The sequence below is a fragment of the Podarcis raffonei genome, chromosome Z, assembly GCF_027172205.1.
Source record: "Podarcis raffonei isolate rPodRaf1 chromosome Z, rPodRaf1.pri, whole genome shotgun sequence".
NCBI classification, from domain to species: Eukaryota; Metazoa; Chordata; class Lepidosauria; order Squamata; family Lacertidae; genus Podarcis; species Podarcis raffonei.
The window spans coordinates 1,262,569-1,279,176 of NC_070621.1; the positions used below are offsets into that span (position 1 = coordinate 1,262,569).

The window sequence follows — 16,608 nt, forward strand, 5'->3', positions numbered from 1 at the left end:
CAGAATTCCCTTGTGAAGAACAATAGCAATTACACCAGCAACCATTCCACAATTCAGGAATGAGAAGAGATTTTTTCTTTTTGAGCTTTCATAGCAAATTATTCATTTACCTTCTAAATGGTGTTTCAGATCTCCAACAAAACAAAAAGCAAGGCACTCAAAGTAGAAGGTAATAAATATTGGCTGACAGGGGTAATGTTGCAGAATAGCATATTGCACATCTTAGCTGATGGTCATAAAACATGTAATTTAATCACTAAAAGGTAAAAAAACAGCAACTACCACGTGACCAAGAAATCTCTGACTGAGTCAGGTGAATTGGGTAACTGTCACTCAGGCACAATTTCATGAAGGATGTTACCTAAGGAATGTGCGGCAGTAGTTTTAGAGCTAAAGAAGCGGCCCAGTCCAAGATCTCCAAGTTTCACAACTCCAGTGGCTGTTATGAACACATTGGCTGGCTTTATGTCTGGAAGACAGAAGAGAGAAAGTAAGTCAAACCAAGAGGGCTTTTTTGGGCTCCATCACGGCCCACAACCTCCTCCCCAAGGATGAGTGACTAGGTATGCGTGTACAGAACTTTGAAAACTGAATTTCCTAAGCCACATTATTGATGCTTTCCCAGTCTATTTTACATACCAGGAGAAAGGAAGTTTGTGGGGAAGGATAAACATATTTTCCCACAACAAACAAATGAAAATTGAGTCTGGCTTAAAACACTGCAAAAGCATAAAGGGCCGTTATGCTCTTGAAGGGTAATTTTATTTTTTAAGGATTTTGAACATTTGGAGGAAAATAGCAATAAAAATAAGCATGCACCTGGAGAAAATACTAAAATTAGCAACAATATTTTCTCTTTCCAGGTTACAATTGCTTGCATTCAGATTGGAATGAGTTCCTAGGAAGACCACTGCAGCCTCATAATTATAGAAATATTAGTATGGTATTTGGTGAGGGTGTCGTCATAGCCAGGACGGACTGATGGGACTCCCTAGTGCTGCTTTCTCATCTGTAAAATAGAGAAAGGAACAACAGCCTCGTGGGCCTGCAGTGGGGTGAAAGGAAAATCCTCATGAACTTGGTGATGAAGCAAAAGAATTTGGAAGAGCAGGACAAGAGCAGGGAAAACCAACTTGAGGACAGCACCAGGACAAGCAACTGTTGTTACACATTTGTGTTTTCCCGAAGCATCTCTCTTTCAGAACACTGGCTATGCATTCAAAAAGGGAAAAGAGCTTGGCTTAGCATTCCCTGCGCCCACTGGTCCCGGCATTGTGCTTCCGATGCTGTTCTAAATAGATGCTGTGACACTTCTACCAAATTTCCGTTGTGGCAACTGGAGGCACCTCGTCTCCATAATCCTGCTGATCAGCTCAGACTGAACGCTTTGCAATCAGGCACAAGGAGAAATCCATCTTGCGAGCTCCACTGTCTCTAAGCATGCAATGGCTGAACATCAGCATAATTGTTTTTGAATGTAGGCGCTTACTAATTGGAACATTATACTATTATTCAGCGAAAAGAGAGTGAATTAATGTTACCTCTGTGCATCACCCTGCGGGAGTGCATGTGTTCAACTGCACTGCACAACTGCACAAAATATTTCCAAACCGTCCTTTCTGGGATTAGCCGCTTCTGCTTTTTAAAATACTGTGAAGGGAAAACAAACAAAAAGATGAACAAGACAGCATTGAATCTCAATCTCTCTCTCTCTCTCTCTCCCTCCCTCAGTCATGGCTAATGTGTTCATTAGCTGCCACCTTACTGTTGTCCTCAAGACCATCAGGCAAAGTAGTTCAGCCTCTGCTTCCCATTTAACTCCTTGCCTATGTATAGAAACTTCAATGCAATTCACTAATTAACAGCATTATGAAAAATATGCTTAAATAGGTTTGACATTTTTGAATGGACACCAATTATAATCAGCATTAATCTCGTTAATTACCTTGCAGAACATATTTAATGCCTCAAAACAACAAATGTCTGGAGTGCTTTGCTTAAGAAACAAAAGGATTTGTTAGGCGTGTGTTGCTGTTTTTTTATTTTTATTTTTAAACCCAGCATCTTGAAGATGTTCGTCAGAAGCATCATTATAAAAGAATTCTCCCTTTAGTAAACAAGCTACTGAATGCTCCTCTAATATCAGATATGGCAGCACTTTTACAGCAGTTTGCACATGGGTAAAACGCCCCAGAAAGTTGGGATGCCCAAAAACAGACAAGATGCCAGATTACATTAGTTGCTATTCCTGTATTGCAAGGGGGTCAGGCTAGATGACCCTTGGGATCCCTTCTAACTCTAGAATTTTGTGATTCCATACTTGTAGCATACTACTGATCGAAACAAATGGACTGCAGTAACTAAGGCTGTGAGTGTTCATAAAATGATGCCTTACAATGCTGTGGCTGAGGACTGCAATACCTCTAGGATGACCTCTCCCCATATGAACCTACCCAGATCCTGTGGTCATCATCTGAGGCCCTTCTTCATGCCCCCCTCAACAAGGGGTCCAGAGGATGGCAACATGAGAAAAGACCTTTTCTGCGGAGGCTTCCCATTTGCAGAATGCTCTCCCCAAGGAGGCTTGCCTGGCATCTTCTCTGCTTACCGTATTTTTCGCTCAATAAGACACACTTTTCTTATTGGGGCTCAATAAGACGCACTTTTCTTATAATGGAAGGGGCTCCATTTCTCCTGCCGCTTCACTGAAGGGGCGCTGTGCAGAGAGGGAGAGATTTTTTTTTTCTTGTTCTCCTCCTCTAAAACTAGGTGCGTCTTATGGTTGGGTGCGTTTTATAGAGCGAAAAATACGGTATTTTTAGGCACCAGGCTAAACATTCCTCTTATAAAAGGTAAAAAGGTAAAGGATCCCTGGACAGTAAAGTCCAGTCAAAGGCAACTATGGGGTTGTGGCACTCACTTATACCTCCCAGGCCTTTGGCTAATACACAATCTGTAGCCTTTAAAACTTGTTTTTGTTTGTTACTATGCTATGCATTTTTGTGTCTTTATATTGTAAACTGCCCGGTGATCCTCGGATGAAGGTGGTATAGAAATTAAACAGACAGACAGACAGATATCAACATGGTATTTCAAGAAATCCCAAATTCTGCACTCTGAGTTTTGTATTTATATACTGCCTAATTTATACAGCATTCTCTCTTGAATGTTTATTTTCATATGGAATTGGAACTCTGAACATGACCAGAGTGGCAGAAGGTATGAAGGCAAGACTCTGAACCTACTCCCCCTTCCACCCACTGAACTCCAAAGACTTTCCACCACTGCCAAATATTTCCTTAATACATGTACAACAGAAATCAACTTTAAAAATCAGACTTTCAAGGTACTACACCAGGACCAATTAACAAATTCCAACCTTGCACAGTGTAAGCATCCTCAGAATTAATTATCAACTTCTGCCACCGTTTCAGCAAAAAGCAAAATACTGTATTTTCTGAGCAGAATAATAAACACGATAGACCAGAAACTCATGCAGGGGTTACATTCTGGAGGTCAGTGCAAAAGGCAAAAAACATAAAGTCAGGAAACTCCCCCCCCCCGGAACTGTGGCCCCCATGTGACGAATCGTACCCTACCAAGCTCTGGGAAAGTCATGTGAGGCCACTGGAAGGCTGTGGGTGACACAAGATCTCCTGGGGCCTTTATGAGATCTTGTGAGATCTTAGATGGCCCCTTCCATCTGTTTCACGCTGTTCTCCATTTATTTATTTATTTCCCCACCACCCGCACAAAGCAGCAATTGCGAAAGTAAACTACGTGTAAGCTGTGGGTCTACTGTACAGCCTTTGTTTGCAAGAATCATACACCTTTAAGCCAAGTGGTACATGTCCTTGCTGGAATGAAGCTTAAATGGTCATCCAGTCCACCTAAACCAATGCAACTGAAGACTTTGGTTGCATCTAGTGATACATCTTTTAGACCATGTTTCCGTTGTGCTCTCCTTCTCTGGACAGATCTGGAACTGCATCTGTTTGGAGTAGTACTGTAGGCCCCACCCACCCAGCCACCTCCACTTGACACCTATGTTAGTTTTAGGCCACAACACAATCTTTACCATTTTCTCTCTGAGAATTACAATGAAAAGGGGAGGAATTTATAAACATTCTACGATTCACACTCTCACCAGAGAGCCTCAACCACTCTTATGGCAGCCACACCTGAGGCTCAGCTGTCGTGAACACAGACTATTCCATACTGGAGCATTAAAGAGTATGTGAATGAGAAAGTCCTGCGACTGCTTGCAGGCATTTCAGACTGAAGTTCTGTGAGATGCAACTTCCAGTTTGATCACATCCCGAAGCAGGTCATGCGTTTGAGCTCTCTGGAGATGAGCACGATCGCTCAAGAGGGTGTCTTGAGCCCACAAAGAAAGCAGCGGCAGCGTGAAAAGTGGACCCTTGATTCCGTTCGCGAAAGCAAAAGGGGAAAGGTCTCTCCCCCCCCCCCCAGCAAGAAGCCTCAAAACCTGAGTGGCAATAGCGGTAAAACTTTCCAGAAAATAAGGAACTAAATTACACTGATTAGCGTCAAGGCAATGAAGCTATTACTACTATAAACTTAAGACATAACTGCAGGAGGACAATTAAATAGCAATATTAGGAATGTCATCAATATTTTGGAATACCTGGAAGATATAAGTGATAAACTCATGTTAGTAGACGCAATATGTACTCATGTTAGTAGATGCTGAAAAGGCGTTTGACAACATCTCCTGGGATTTTATGAAGACACAAATTAAACACGTGGGCCTAGGAGAGACCTTTGGCAGAGGAATAGAGGCAATCCACAAAGGATTTAGGAATCACGTGATTAGGAAATCGCTTTACACAGTGTAGGCCAAATATAAGGACCTACTAGAAGCAAAGACACCATGGTGGCTGTCCCTGACAGAGGCGTTCTCAGTTAAGAAAAAAACCATGAGAAGAAATTAGGCTACTTACAAAGACTTATTGGGAGAAAAAGAAAACACATTAAGATTAAAGAAATTTGAAGAAATTAGGACACATTTGACTGATTGGCTGCAGCATTTCCAACTAAATGAAACATTTCAAAAGGACAGACAAAAAGGCTTCTCCACAGAAATTTCAAGGCTGGGGAAAGACTTAATAAACACACACACAAAAAGACCCCGCTCTGCAATATGTATAGACTCCTTCTTGACTGGGAGGTCAAGAAGGAAGAAGTTAAATCTGTTATGGTGCAGTGGGCTAGGGACTTTGGATACAATATCCAAATGGAAACATGGGAGAGGTTGCAGAGGCAGGATGTAAAACTCACCGCTTGTTACAATTTGAAAGAGAACTGCATGAAGATGCTCTACAGATGGTACTTAACACCTGTTAAACTCGCTAAAATGTATAAATCTAGATCAAACATCTGTTGGAGATGTGGGGAGGCGCAAGGCACCATGATCCGCGTGGTGGAAATGCAACAAAATTAGGGATTTTGGGGAAATAATTTACAATGAACTTTAAAAAATGTTTAAATGCTCGTTCCCAAAGAAGCCTGAAGTCTTCCTACTAGGCATAATGAACAATGAAATTCCAAAAAGGCTAAGGAAAATCTTCAAGTACATGACAGTAGTGGCTAGAATTTTGATTGTGAAAGTATGGAAAGGGGGCTCTGCCCCCACAAAATTACACCGGCTAAGCAAAATGTTAGAATACGCTGAACTAGCCTGACTAACAGCAAGATTCTGAGACCACACCGATCAACTATTTAATAGAGAGTGGAATGTATATAGAGAATATTTTTAAAAATATTGTAACAACATAAATTTGGTGGCAGATTTGGACAGATTGAATTAGGAGATAGTTACAGAGACAAAATGAAAGAGTACAGTGGTACCTCGGGTTACAGACGCTTCAGGTTACAGACTCCGCTAACCCAGAAATAGTACCTCGGGTTAAGAACTTTGCCTCAGGATGAGAACAGAAAGCGTGCTCTGGCGGCGCAGCAGCAGCAGGAGGCCCCATTAGCTAAAGTGGTGCTTCAGGTTAAGAACAGACCTCCGGAGCGAATTAAGTACTTAACCCGAGGTACCACTGTATTTCGGAGAGATGATGCTTAGTGAAAGGAAACCCAGGAACCACAGCGGGGAGATAGAAAGTCATACTAGAATTAGTGAAGAATTAACTCAATTCTGGATGTAAGAAGTGCAAACTCTTTTTCGGACTGCATTTTGTTGAATATAGTACTACATTTTTGATACACTTTTTCTTTGTTGTGCTATGTTTTTGCTTTTAAAACCAATAAAGCATAAAAATAAAAATAAAAATAAAGTTCTGTGAGACGCTGAAGAGCAGCGGAGGGCTGAAGTGTTATTTACTTGATAATACTTCTTTCTTGTTGAAGTATTTAGGGGAGGAGACACTAGGCCACAATTAGCAACCTTCTTAAATGCCATGTCCAATAAGATTTCCCTGACATTTCACAGAAAGCCAAAAATTCTCCAGTGGGTTGTACTGCTAGCAACCCTCAGTTACATCAGCTTCGTAACGCCTCATAAATAATGTAGGCAACAGGGGCATGGCAAAGAGGGAGCCTGAGGGGTGGGGGTGTTTGGGGGTGTTTTAAACCACTCCTCACCTTCTAAGCATTGTTGCAGCTATCCTACTATTTCTCTCAAAGGACAGGGAAGTGACTTTATTTCCCAACAGTTCTGTCTCAATACAGTGGACCCTTGGATTACATACCTCTCTGGCTACGTATTTTCAGGTTGCAAAAGTGGCAAACCTGGAAGTACTTTTCCAGGTTTCGCCACGCACACATGCGCAGAAGCGCTCTATTGCGCTGCACGTGTGCGCAGAAGCCGCGCCTCTGGTTATGGATTTTTTGGGGTGCGCACAGACCCCTGGAATGAATTAAATCCGTATCCAGAGGGTCCACTGTACTTGGATTCGGTTTAAATAGGAAAAAGACAGTCATGGGAACTGAATCCGGAAACATAACAGCTGAAAGGTTGAGCACAGAAATGCACACACCGCAGAGTAGTTACACACCAGAGAGCTGTGGTCCACTTTAGTCCCACTATTTATATTCCACTATTTATTTCCATGTGTTCAGACACCCAGCTCCCCTTCAAACATGAAAGTATTCACCAAGTTGAAACTCGCAGTGGACACACTGGAAGTATGCAAATCATGAAGGACTGTAAAGCCACATACAGTGGATGCTCAGGTTGCGAACGTGATCCGTGCGGGATGCACGTTCGCAACCCACAGCGTTCGCAACCTGCAGTGGCGCGTCTGCGCACGCGCGGGTTGCAATTCGGCACTTCAGCTCAAAGCGTGATTTAGCGCTTCTGCGCATGCACGACTGCCGAAACCCAGAAGTAACCCATTCCAGTACTTCTGAGTTTCAGCGGGTGCGTAACCCAAAAAAACGCAACCTGAAGCAGCTGTAACCCGAGGTATGACTGTACTTACTGAGAGTCATTTGGTGTAGTGGTTAGAAGACTGGACTTGAACATGGAAGACCAGGTTCCCCACTTAGCTATGAAACTCACTGGGTGAACCTGGTACAGTGGTACCTCGGGTTACAGACGCTTCAGGTTACAGATTCCGCTAACCCAGAAGTAGTATCTCGGGTTAAGAACTTTGCTCCAGGATGAGAACAGAAATTGTGCTCCGGCGGTGCGGCAGGTTAAGAACAGTTTCAGGTTAAGAATGAACCTCCGGAACGAATTAAGCTCTTAACCCGAGGTACCACTGTACAGTCATTCACTCAGTCTAACCTACATCGCAGGGTTGTTGTGAGGAGAAAATGGAGATGAAGTGAAATATGAACACCACCTTGAGCTCCATGAAGGAAAGGAAATAATCAATAACCCAGAATCACGACAGCAGACGGAGCTCACGTCCTGCTGATAATAATGAAGAGCCCATTATGCTATTTTCCACATTAAGCTCTCTTTTCTTATTATCCCTGCCCATGTTAAAATTCTTTTACACATATTCACGTTCTGTTAACTGTTCACTCTAATCCCTCCCTGACAGCGTGTCCTGAAATTATGAGCAGACAAATATTAGACCAGTGTGGTGTGTTGTGCTGATTAGAGGGGTCAGAGTGTTGGACCAGGGTTCAAATCCCAATTCAGCCATGAAGCTCCCTGGGTGACCTTGGGCCAGTCACTGTCCCTCAGCCAAGCCTACTTCGCAGGGTATTTGTGAGGATTAAACGGGGATGAGAGAACCATGTACATGACTCTGAACAACTTAACAAGGAAAAGGTGGTATATAAAGAAATAAATTTCAGAAATGTAAAGGTAAGAAGTCCGAAATAAGCCATTGCCTGCCTGTTAGAATTCCAGCTCCATGATTGCAGTCATGGGATTGTTGTCTATGTTTTGACTCCACAGAGTGGGAAGTGACGGTGACAGGATGTTTGTGTTCCTGTGTTCCGTGAAGTGGGACTTTGTTCCTTTTCTCTTTGCTGTCTGATGCTCGTGAGAGAGGGAGCCATATTGCAGTGCTCCGTGTGTGTTTATATGTAAATAAAGTAGATTAGCCAAAATGCTGAGTTGCTGAGGTCTGTCATGCAAGTTGGACAAACTCTGCGGATCCCTAAGTGTGCCGGTGTCTGTTGGCATCGGTCGCTGTGATGTTCGGGCAGAAGAAAGCTTATGAAGCTCCCGAACGATCGACCAGGAGGGAGGGAACATGCTAGTCGGGCATGTGTCTCTGCCAGGGTCCTACTCGAGTGTAGGCTGAACTCCTGACAGTAAACACAGCACTGCCCCAAAGAAAAGAGAATGCTTCCATGCAAAGCACTGACTTGGCCACACCAAGAGTTCTTTTAGATCACATCGTCTCAGAATCTTGGATCGGATTATATGAATAAAACATTGTGCTAACATGAACCTTGGGACTTGCTCGGGTCACCAAAAGCCAACTCAAAACAGAGATGTTGTACTGCACTGCGTGGGCAGGTCTCTTACGTCTGCAGGGAAGACCAGCAGAACAGCAAAATAATCAATACGTCCCTCACTCGGATCAGAGCCTTGAGAAATTCTCTATAAATTCTCACAGAATCAGACATTCTAAACCCAAGTGGTATCTAAGAGCCTGGTCTTATATCCTTGATGAACAGCTGAGACCCTACCTGCCCTCAGACTGTCTCGCCAGAGTGGTGCATGCTCTAGTTATCTCCCGCATGGACTACTGCAATGCGCTCTATGTGGGGCTACCTTTGAAGGTGAGGTGGAAACTACAACTAATCCAGAATGAAGCGGCTAGACTGGTGACTGGGGAAGGCTGCCGAAACCACATAACACCAGTCTTGAAAGACCTATATTGGCTCTCAGTACATTTCTGAGCAGAATTCAAAGTGTCAGTGTTGACCTTGAAAGCCCTAAAGGGCCCAGTATACCTGAAGGAGCGTCTCCACCCCCATCATTTTGCCCAGACACTGAGATCCAGTGCTGAGGGCCTTCTAGCAGTTCCCTCCCTGCGAGAAGCCAAGTTACAGGGACCAGGCAGAGGGCCTTCTCGGTAGTGGCACCCACCCTGTAGAAGGCCCTCCCACCAGATGTCAAAGAGAACAACAACTACCAGACTTCTAGAAGACATCTAAAGGCAGCCCTGTTTAGGGAAGCTTTCCATGTTTGATGCATTAGTGTATTTAAATATTTTGTTGGAAGCTGCCCAGAGTGGCTGGGGAAGCCCAGCCGGATAGGCGGGGTATAATAACAGCAAGAATAATAATTTTTATTTATACCCTGCCCTCCCCAGCCAAGGCCGGGCTCAGGGCGGCTTACAAACAATAATAAAAACAAGTTGAATGATTACAACTTAAAAACAAAATTAAAATACAACATTAAAATATTGAAACATTAAAATATTAAAATGTAGCCTCATCGCAGGAGGAGAAGGAAAAGAAAAAAGAAAGAGGGGGGGGGAATCAAATTGGCTCCAAGCCAAAGGCCAGGCGGAACAACTCTGTCTTACAGGCCCTGCAGAAGGAAATCAGAACCTGCAGGGCCCTGGTCTCATGAGACAGAGCGTTCCACCAGGCCGGGGCCAGTGTTGAAAAGGCCCGGGCTCTGGTTGAAGCTAATCTGACTTCCTTAGGGCCCGGGACCACTAGGGTGTTGCTATTTATGGACCTTGAGGCGCCCAGGGGTGAATGAAGTGGGGGGCAGAGGGGATGGGCCACCCCAGATGCCACTCTTTGCCGGTTGATAAGATGGCCCCTGCCTCCCCCGGTGGTAGATCGGCTGAATGCACGCGCACTCCATATGGGCACAGTTCGCGCGGTGTCCTTATGGGCTGCCACTCTCGTGCACCGTCCATACAGGCTTCCATACAGGCTGCCTCTTGCACAGTGACTATATGGGCTGGTGCGCATGCTCACTCAGTATGGGATGCCACACATGCGCAGTCTGTACAGGATGCCACTGGCGCAGCAACCTGTACAGTCGTCGTGCAAGTGACAGCCCGTACGGGCTCCGTACAAGTGGCAGCCTATACAGCTGCCACATGCAAGCAGTAGCCCGTACAGAGTGCGCATGTGCGGCATCCTGTACAGACTGTGCACGTGCAGCATCCCATACGGTTGCCGCACATTATTATTATATTAGTGGAACTGACCTGGCTTTGCCCAAGCGTGGTTATAAAAATATAAGCTGGAAAGCTCCTCTATAACAAACTAGCCATCAGGACAGATGATGAGGTTATTATTGCTGAATAGCAAGCAGGATTTAGGCAGGGCAGATCCACCCTAGATCATTGCTTTGTCCTAGCACATCTCAGAGACAAGTATGCTAAGAAACCACATGGTGTGCTTTATGCAGCCTTCATCAATTTGAAAGCTGTATCATGCCCCTAAATTGGCCACAAAACCCATCTTAACTCGATTATATGCAGATGATGCGGTTCTTCTATCCCAAACAAAAGTAGGCCTAAAAAGACCTATGAGAACATTTTCAGGATACTGCCAGAGAGAATAGCTGACCGTGAATTACAAGAAAACCAAAGCCATGGTTTTCTCAAGAAACTATAGATGGCGCATGGACAACCAGCTAATTGAACAGGTCAAAGTTTTCAAATATCTTGGCCTTATTTCCCAGTCTACAGAGTCATGGGGAGCACACCAGAAATTTGCAAAAGAAAAAGCATCCGAAAGCACCAAAATTCTGACATGCTTTTTCTACACAAAAAGTGGTAAACATATACCATCGGTCCTGGAAGTGTTCCAAGCTAAACCCCCAGCACAGCTATTATATGGGGCTCAGATCCGGACAGGCACTTCCCTTGGAGCTACGGAATCTGTCCAATCAAAGCTCTTCAGGCAGATTTCCTCTATCCCACCCTATGTCCCAAACGCCTCATTACAGCCTGAGGCTAATCTTCCCTCGGTAGAATTATGGATCTGGCGCAGGACACTTAACTATTGGCTTTGCCTAAACTCAAATCCCCCCGGTCTAATATCCCTAGTGCTGCAAGATTGTCACAAGAGCCCCTGGACTAAAATTGTCTATCAAAAACTTCACTCTTGTGGGTTATCACCACAACAGCTACTCACTTTGGGTTTTAGTAAAGCAAACAGTCTAACTTGTCAGCGCCTAAATGATATTGAGCGTCAGAACAACTTGGCCACAATAAGGAAATTTTGCCCGTGGCATGACTATTTTCCACCTTCCCATTTTGACTCTCTGGCACCCTATCTGCGTAACCTAGCAATTCTAAAATATAGGCGCGCTTTTACTCTCGCAAGATTGAATGTCTTGCCCTTGGCTGTACTGAAGGGATGATTCCAACAGATTCTACATGAAAAACGCTTATGTGGAAATGGCAGTACTGTGGAGATGGCATCCCTGTGGAGCTGGCAGTACTGAATCGGTGGCGCATGCCCTTCTGGCTTGTGCTCTTTATAAAGACTTGAGGAATGAGGTTATCAACCCTCTTTTATTGTCCATTCCAGGTCGCCCAGCCACAGCCACACTGCCCTTTCTCTTGGCAGATCAAGATGAGCAGGTGACAGCAAAGGTGGCAAGGCTTTTAGCTGGGGCAATCAGAATAAGATCCACTATTTGACTATTGATTCAAAACCCAAAAATGTATTTTATATAATTGACTTTTTACTTCTATTCTTTGTATATCGTATTGTTGTTTTATTGCTATGGCTAATGCAAATAAAGATTCATTCATTCAATATAAGCTGGGGTTTTCTTGGCATGTGGTGAGCTTTCTAAAATGATCATTTATGATAATCTCAGATCAGTGGCGGCAAAACGGGGGGAAATATGAGCGGCTACATCTGTTCTCACAGGGAATGCCTGTCTCCAGATTAACATGTAAGAAATGATTGAAAACCAGGTGACAACAGCTGAGCTGAAGCAGGTTCCACCACACAAGGATTCCCCCCCCCCCCAAGTCTCAGGCCTTAAAGCAAAGAAGGTCAAGAGCCGTTGGGAAAGCTTTCAGTAGCTGCCTAAGAATTAGAAGTGCCCATCAACTGAATATCATTACAGAAAAAGTTACGTGGTCAAAGAGGGTAACTGCCTTTCACAGTTTAATGGCTGCCAATTTGTTACTAGGCCATGTCCAAGGTTTTACTATGGCTATATAAAGCCCATGGTGCTCGGAACCAGTTTTGCTTGAGAAAGCACCTTGCCCCATATTTGCTTATTTGACTGTTTCAACCTCCAGAACTTGCCCTCTTCTAAGTGCCACTTAATCTTCATTCATTTGCAAGGAGCCAATATTTTGACATGGCAGCGCCTGTGCCTTAGAACTCTCTGCCAATAGACAGGAGGCAGACACTTTTGCTGTAACATTTCAGAAACCTGCTGGACACCTTTTTTTAATATCTCAGGCAGGAAGGTAAACGGTGTTTCCGTGCGCTCTGCCTTCCATCACAGGGTCCCGCTGCGCCAGAAGCGGTTTAGTCCAGCTGGCCACATGACCTGGAAAGCTGTCTGTGGACAAATGCCGGTTCCCTCGGCCTGACAAGCGAGGTGAGCGCTGAACCCCATAGTCGCCTTTGATTGGACTTAAGCATCCAGAAGTCCTTTACCTTCTACCTTTTTTACCCAGGCATACAAATTAGTTACCTATATTCATTGTTAAACATTTCACTGATTCTTATCTGTGTTTTGATAATTATTTTATGCATATTTAATTGTTCTGTGAATTATAGCTGGCTGCATCTACTATTTTATGATGTATGAAACTTAGAGAGCTTGTGATTTTTAATACTTTATAAATTAATTCACTAGCACTGGCCCAAATTATTCAGACCATAGCAAGTTACACCTCTGATCCAAGGCTGGGAAAAGGGGACTTGGCTGGTCCGCCCTCTAGCTGCTTCCAGCTAGAAGTCAGTAACAGAAATTGAGAAGCTTTTTCTAGTTTCTTATATGACAAATGCACCGCCCTGTGCTGACTTTTAAGTGGTCCATTTCCCCATGTACCCTTGATTCCAATCTTGAAAGTTTACTTTAGCAAAGTAATTGTGTAGTCTCAAGAATAAGGCTTCTCCTTACCTTAATCATCTGAGAGAGGTCACCTGCATCTGCCAGTTCCAATACAATGTTAAGTTCATTGTCCTCAATAAATGAATCCAAATACTTGATTATGTTGGGGTGGTTCAATTGCTGCAAATAGAGTAGAAGGACAATCACTATATGAATGTAGAGAACACCAGGGTGCCATAATGGCTCACAGGTATGCATGAAGCAGGGAAGGAAAGCGTCTGATGGGGGACTTCTCAGTGTCACCAACTCCCTCAAAGTTAGGGGGAAATCCATGAGGGATTTTTAAACCATATTATCAGAAAGTCAATTTATGCTGTATGAGAAAAATACAAGAACCTATTAGAAAACAAAACCTCATGGTGGCTATCACCATTAGAAGCGCTGTCAGTAAAAATAACTAATATGGAAAAGGTTTGGGCAACATATAGAGAATTGTTAATTGAGGAGGAAGAAAATCAACTGAATGTAAAAAAAATTGAAGATATAAGACACTTGTTAACTGATTGGCTCCAATATCATCAATTAAATGACATTTTAGGCTGGATAAAGGAGCTGGTTTTGGTAAAGAATTTTCAAGATTGCAGAGAGAACTGTTGGAAAATAATGAAAAATTTCTTCCAAAAATGTATAAATTGGGGTTGGAGTAGAAAACAAAAGATGAGGAAGTAAAATCTGTAATGATTCATTGGGCAAAAGATGTGGGACATAACATACAAATTACCTCAGTAGAGAATGGTACAACTTTATTGAATACATTAAAGAACACTGTAAGAGTTTAAAAACATTAGCAGGATTCACATAACAATTAAATTAACATAATGTTAATTTATATTAACAAAGGATAAAAATGGAATATAACAAAGTTAGATAAAGTAAGTATAGGCAGTTAAAAGTGGAAGAATTGTGGAAGCCGGGGAGGGCTGGGAAGAAGTCCTGGGGTTCAGGGAACCCCATAAAGGTATTGACATGAATATGGTTTTGTGAAAGTAAGTGTATATGTCTGTGTGTATATGTATGTGTGTGTTTTTAAAAAAGTATGTTTTCTTTTTGAAAATATGAAAAAATAATAATAAAATAATAATAATAATAATAATTGTATCTTGATACGGTTTTTGTTTCTGTATGTTGTCTTGAGTGTCCTTCACTACAAAAAGCTAGTAATCATTATTAAAAAAATAAGTGTAGCATCACACTCATACTAAAAATGAGGAACAATCATCTCCAGAATATGATCAATTTGGAATAAAATGAACACCAAAAAACATTTCTCACCTACATCTTGTAGGCTTAATGTGGACATGACAAACAAGGTTTTGTGGGCGTATGAGGACCTCACAATGCTTATTTCATGTGCCCCAGTCAAACAGCTACCACAGAGGAATTGGAGAGTCAGTTGCATAAACAATTGGAAATGATTATGTTGATTGGGATATTATTTGCCTTTTTAAAAAAATAATCTGATAATATTTATATACTGTTGACTGATATTACATTGTATATCCTGTTAATTTTTTTTAATGGAAATTAGTTCTAGCTTTGAATTTCTATTTGTTGTTGTTTTTGCTGTTAACTTTTATGAACCTGCTTGTTATAAAGCAGCATCACAATATGAAATCAAACCAAAAAGGCAAGTTCTGACCTTTTGGATACTGCCCAGAAAATGAAGGACTAAAATAAATCCTCACTGAGCAGCTATGAAGCTACAATTTTACCAAGAACACTTTAAGTGCTTTCTTATGCGCCCAAGTGCCTTCCTTTCCAGTCACAATTCTGGCCAGCTCCTTATTATGTCTCCCGCTATTGTGTGCTTCATTAAATGCAGCTTTCCCACCCAGGCATTCAGGACCAAACTCTGCCTCCAGAGCTCCCCGCTCAGACTCATGTTCTTTCCAAGAACCACATTTATCTGGAGTTCCTGCACCCACAAGAAACAATGCCAGCGAGTGCATTTGTATACTAATAGGGTTGTTTGAAATTTCTGCCTTTTGACATGGGGGGGGGAAACCTGCAGAACCTTCACTCCAGCTTCATCCTCTAATGCACATAAACACTCTGGCTCAGACGACTGCTATCCTCTCATTTTGTAAATGCTGCTGAAAAGTTTGATGGAAGCAAATGCCTGATGTATATGCAGAGCAACGCTGTCAGCGACAGGCATGCAAAAATGCAAGTGGCCGCTAACGGGACAGAGTGATGCTGGCAGGCCAGCTGATGTTAGGGCCACATTACTAGCTGCTTTTACTCTCCTGGCTGTTTAGAAGGTGCTCCTCATTCCCCCACCCCCGCAGCCACGACTTTTTATAGGACTAATTCCCAATGACTAAGGTTTCCTCGATTAATGTAGTAAGCATAGAAGTTTAATGCAAAACTTAAAACTGGTTATTCTTTAACGGAATCGTAGAATATTGTAGAGTTGGAAGGGAGGGACCCCAAGGGTCATCTAGTCCAACCCCCTGCAATGCAGGAATACTTTGCCCAGGCTGGGGCTTGAACCCACAACCCTGAGGTTAAGAATCTCATGCTCTATCAACTGAGCTATCTAAATTTCTTCTCCCCTGTCTCCAAATAAGAAACAATATGTTGTAACACAATAATCAATGCAGCCCTTGCTTCTTCTGTTCTGTAAATGACAATCTTGTTCTAAGTACAATGCATAGAAAATGTAAATACAGGTTTGGTGCGTGAAGAGGTGGAATCCAGGGACACAGAATGAAGAGCCTTGCAGGGATAACATTCCCAGAAGGAGAGGTGGCTACAAGGCAAGCTTACAGACCAAAACAGATTCATGTACACCTCTCTGAACCACCCACACACCCAGATATCCCAGACATGAACCACAGGCTTACTACTTCACTGAGAGGAGGTCTTCACCTTTTCACACTAATATGTTTAGATTATATCAGAATGGCTCTATCTATTGTAATGACTGAATGCTTAAAATTGTATATTTCCTTTTAAACAACTGAAAAATATGTTTCTTCATTTGTGACAAAAGCTGCAACTTTATATATTACCATGGCGCTGTGGGTAAAACCTCAGCGCCTAGGACTTGCCAATCGTCAGGTTGGCGGTTCGAATCCCCGCGGCGGGGTGCGCTCCCATTGCTC

At 42.9% G+C, this 16,608-nt stretch overlaps 1 protein-coding gene across 2 annotated transcripts in view; it reads right to left on the reverse strand.

The window, feature by feature from the left end:
• Positions 1 to 16,608, reverse strand: part of NEK6 (NIMA related kinase 6) — a 93,613-nt gene that overhangs the window by 24,944 nt on the left and 52,061 nt on the right. For both annotated transcript variants that reach the window (XM_053373730.1, XM_053373731.1), the window contains 3 exons: positions 13,511 to 13,621; positions 1,542 to 1,650; positions 362 to 469 (listed from right to left, as the gene is read on the reverse strand). In XM_053373730.1, coding sequence (XP_053229705.1) covers positions 362 to 469; positions 1,542 to 1,650; positions 13,511 to 13,621 — 328 coding nt within the window. The remainder of the gene's footprint in view (positions 1 to 361; positions 470 to 1,541; positions 1,651 to 13,510; positions 13,622 to 16,608) is intronic.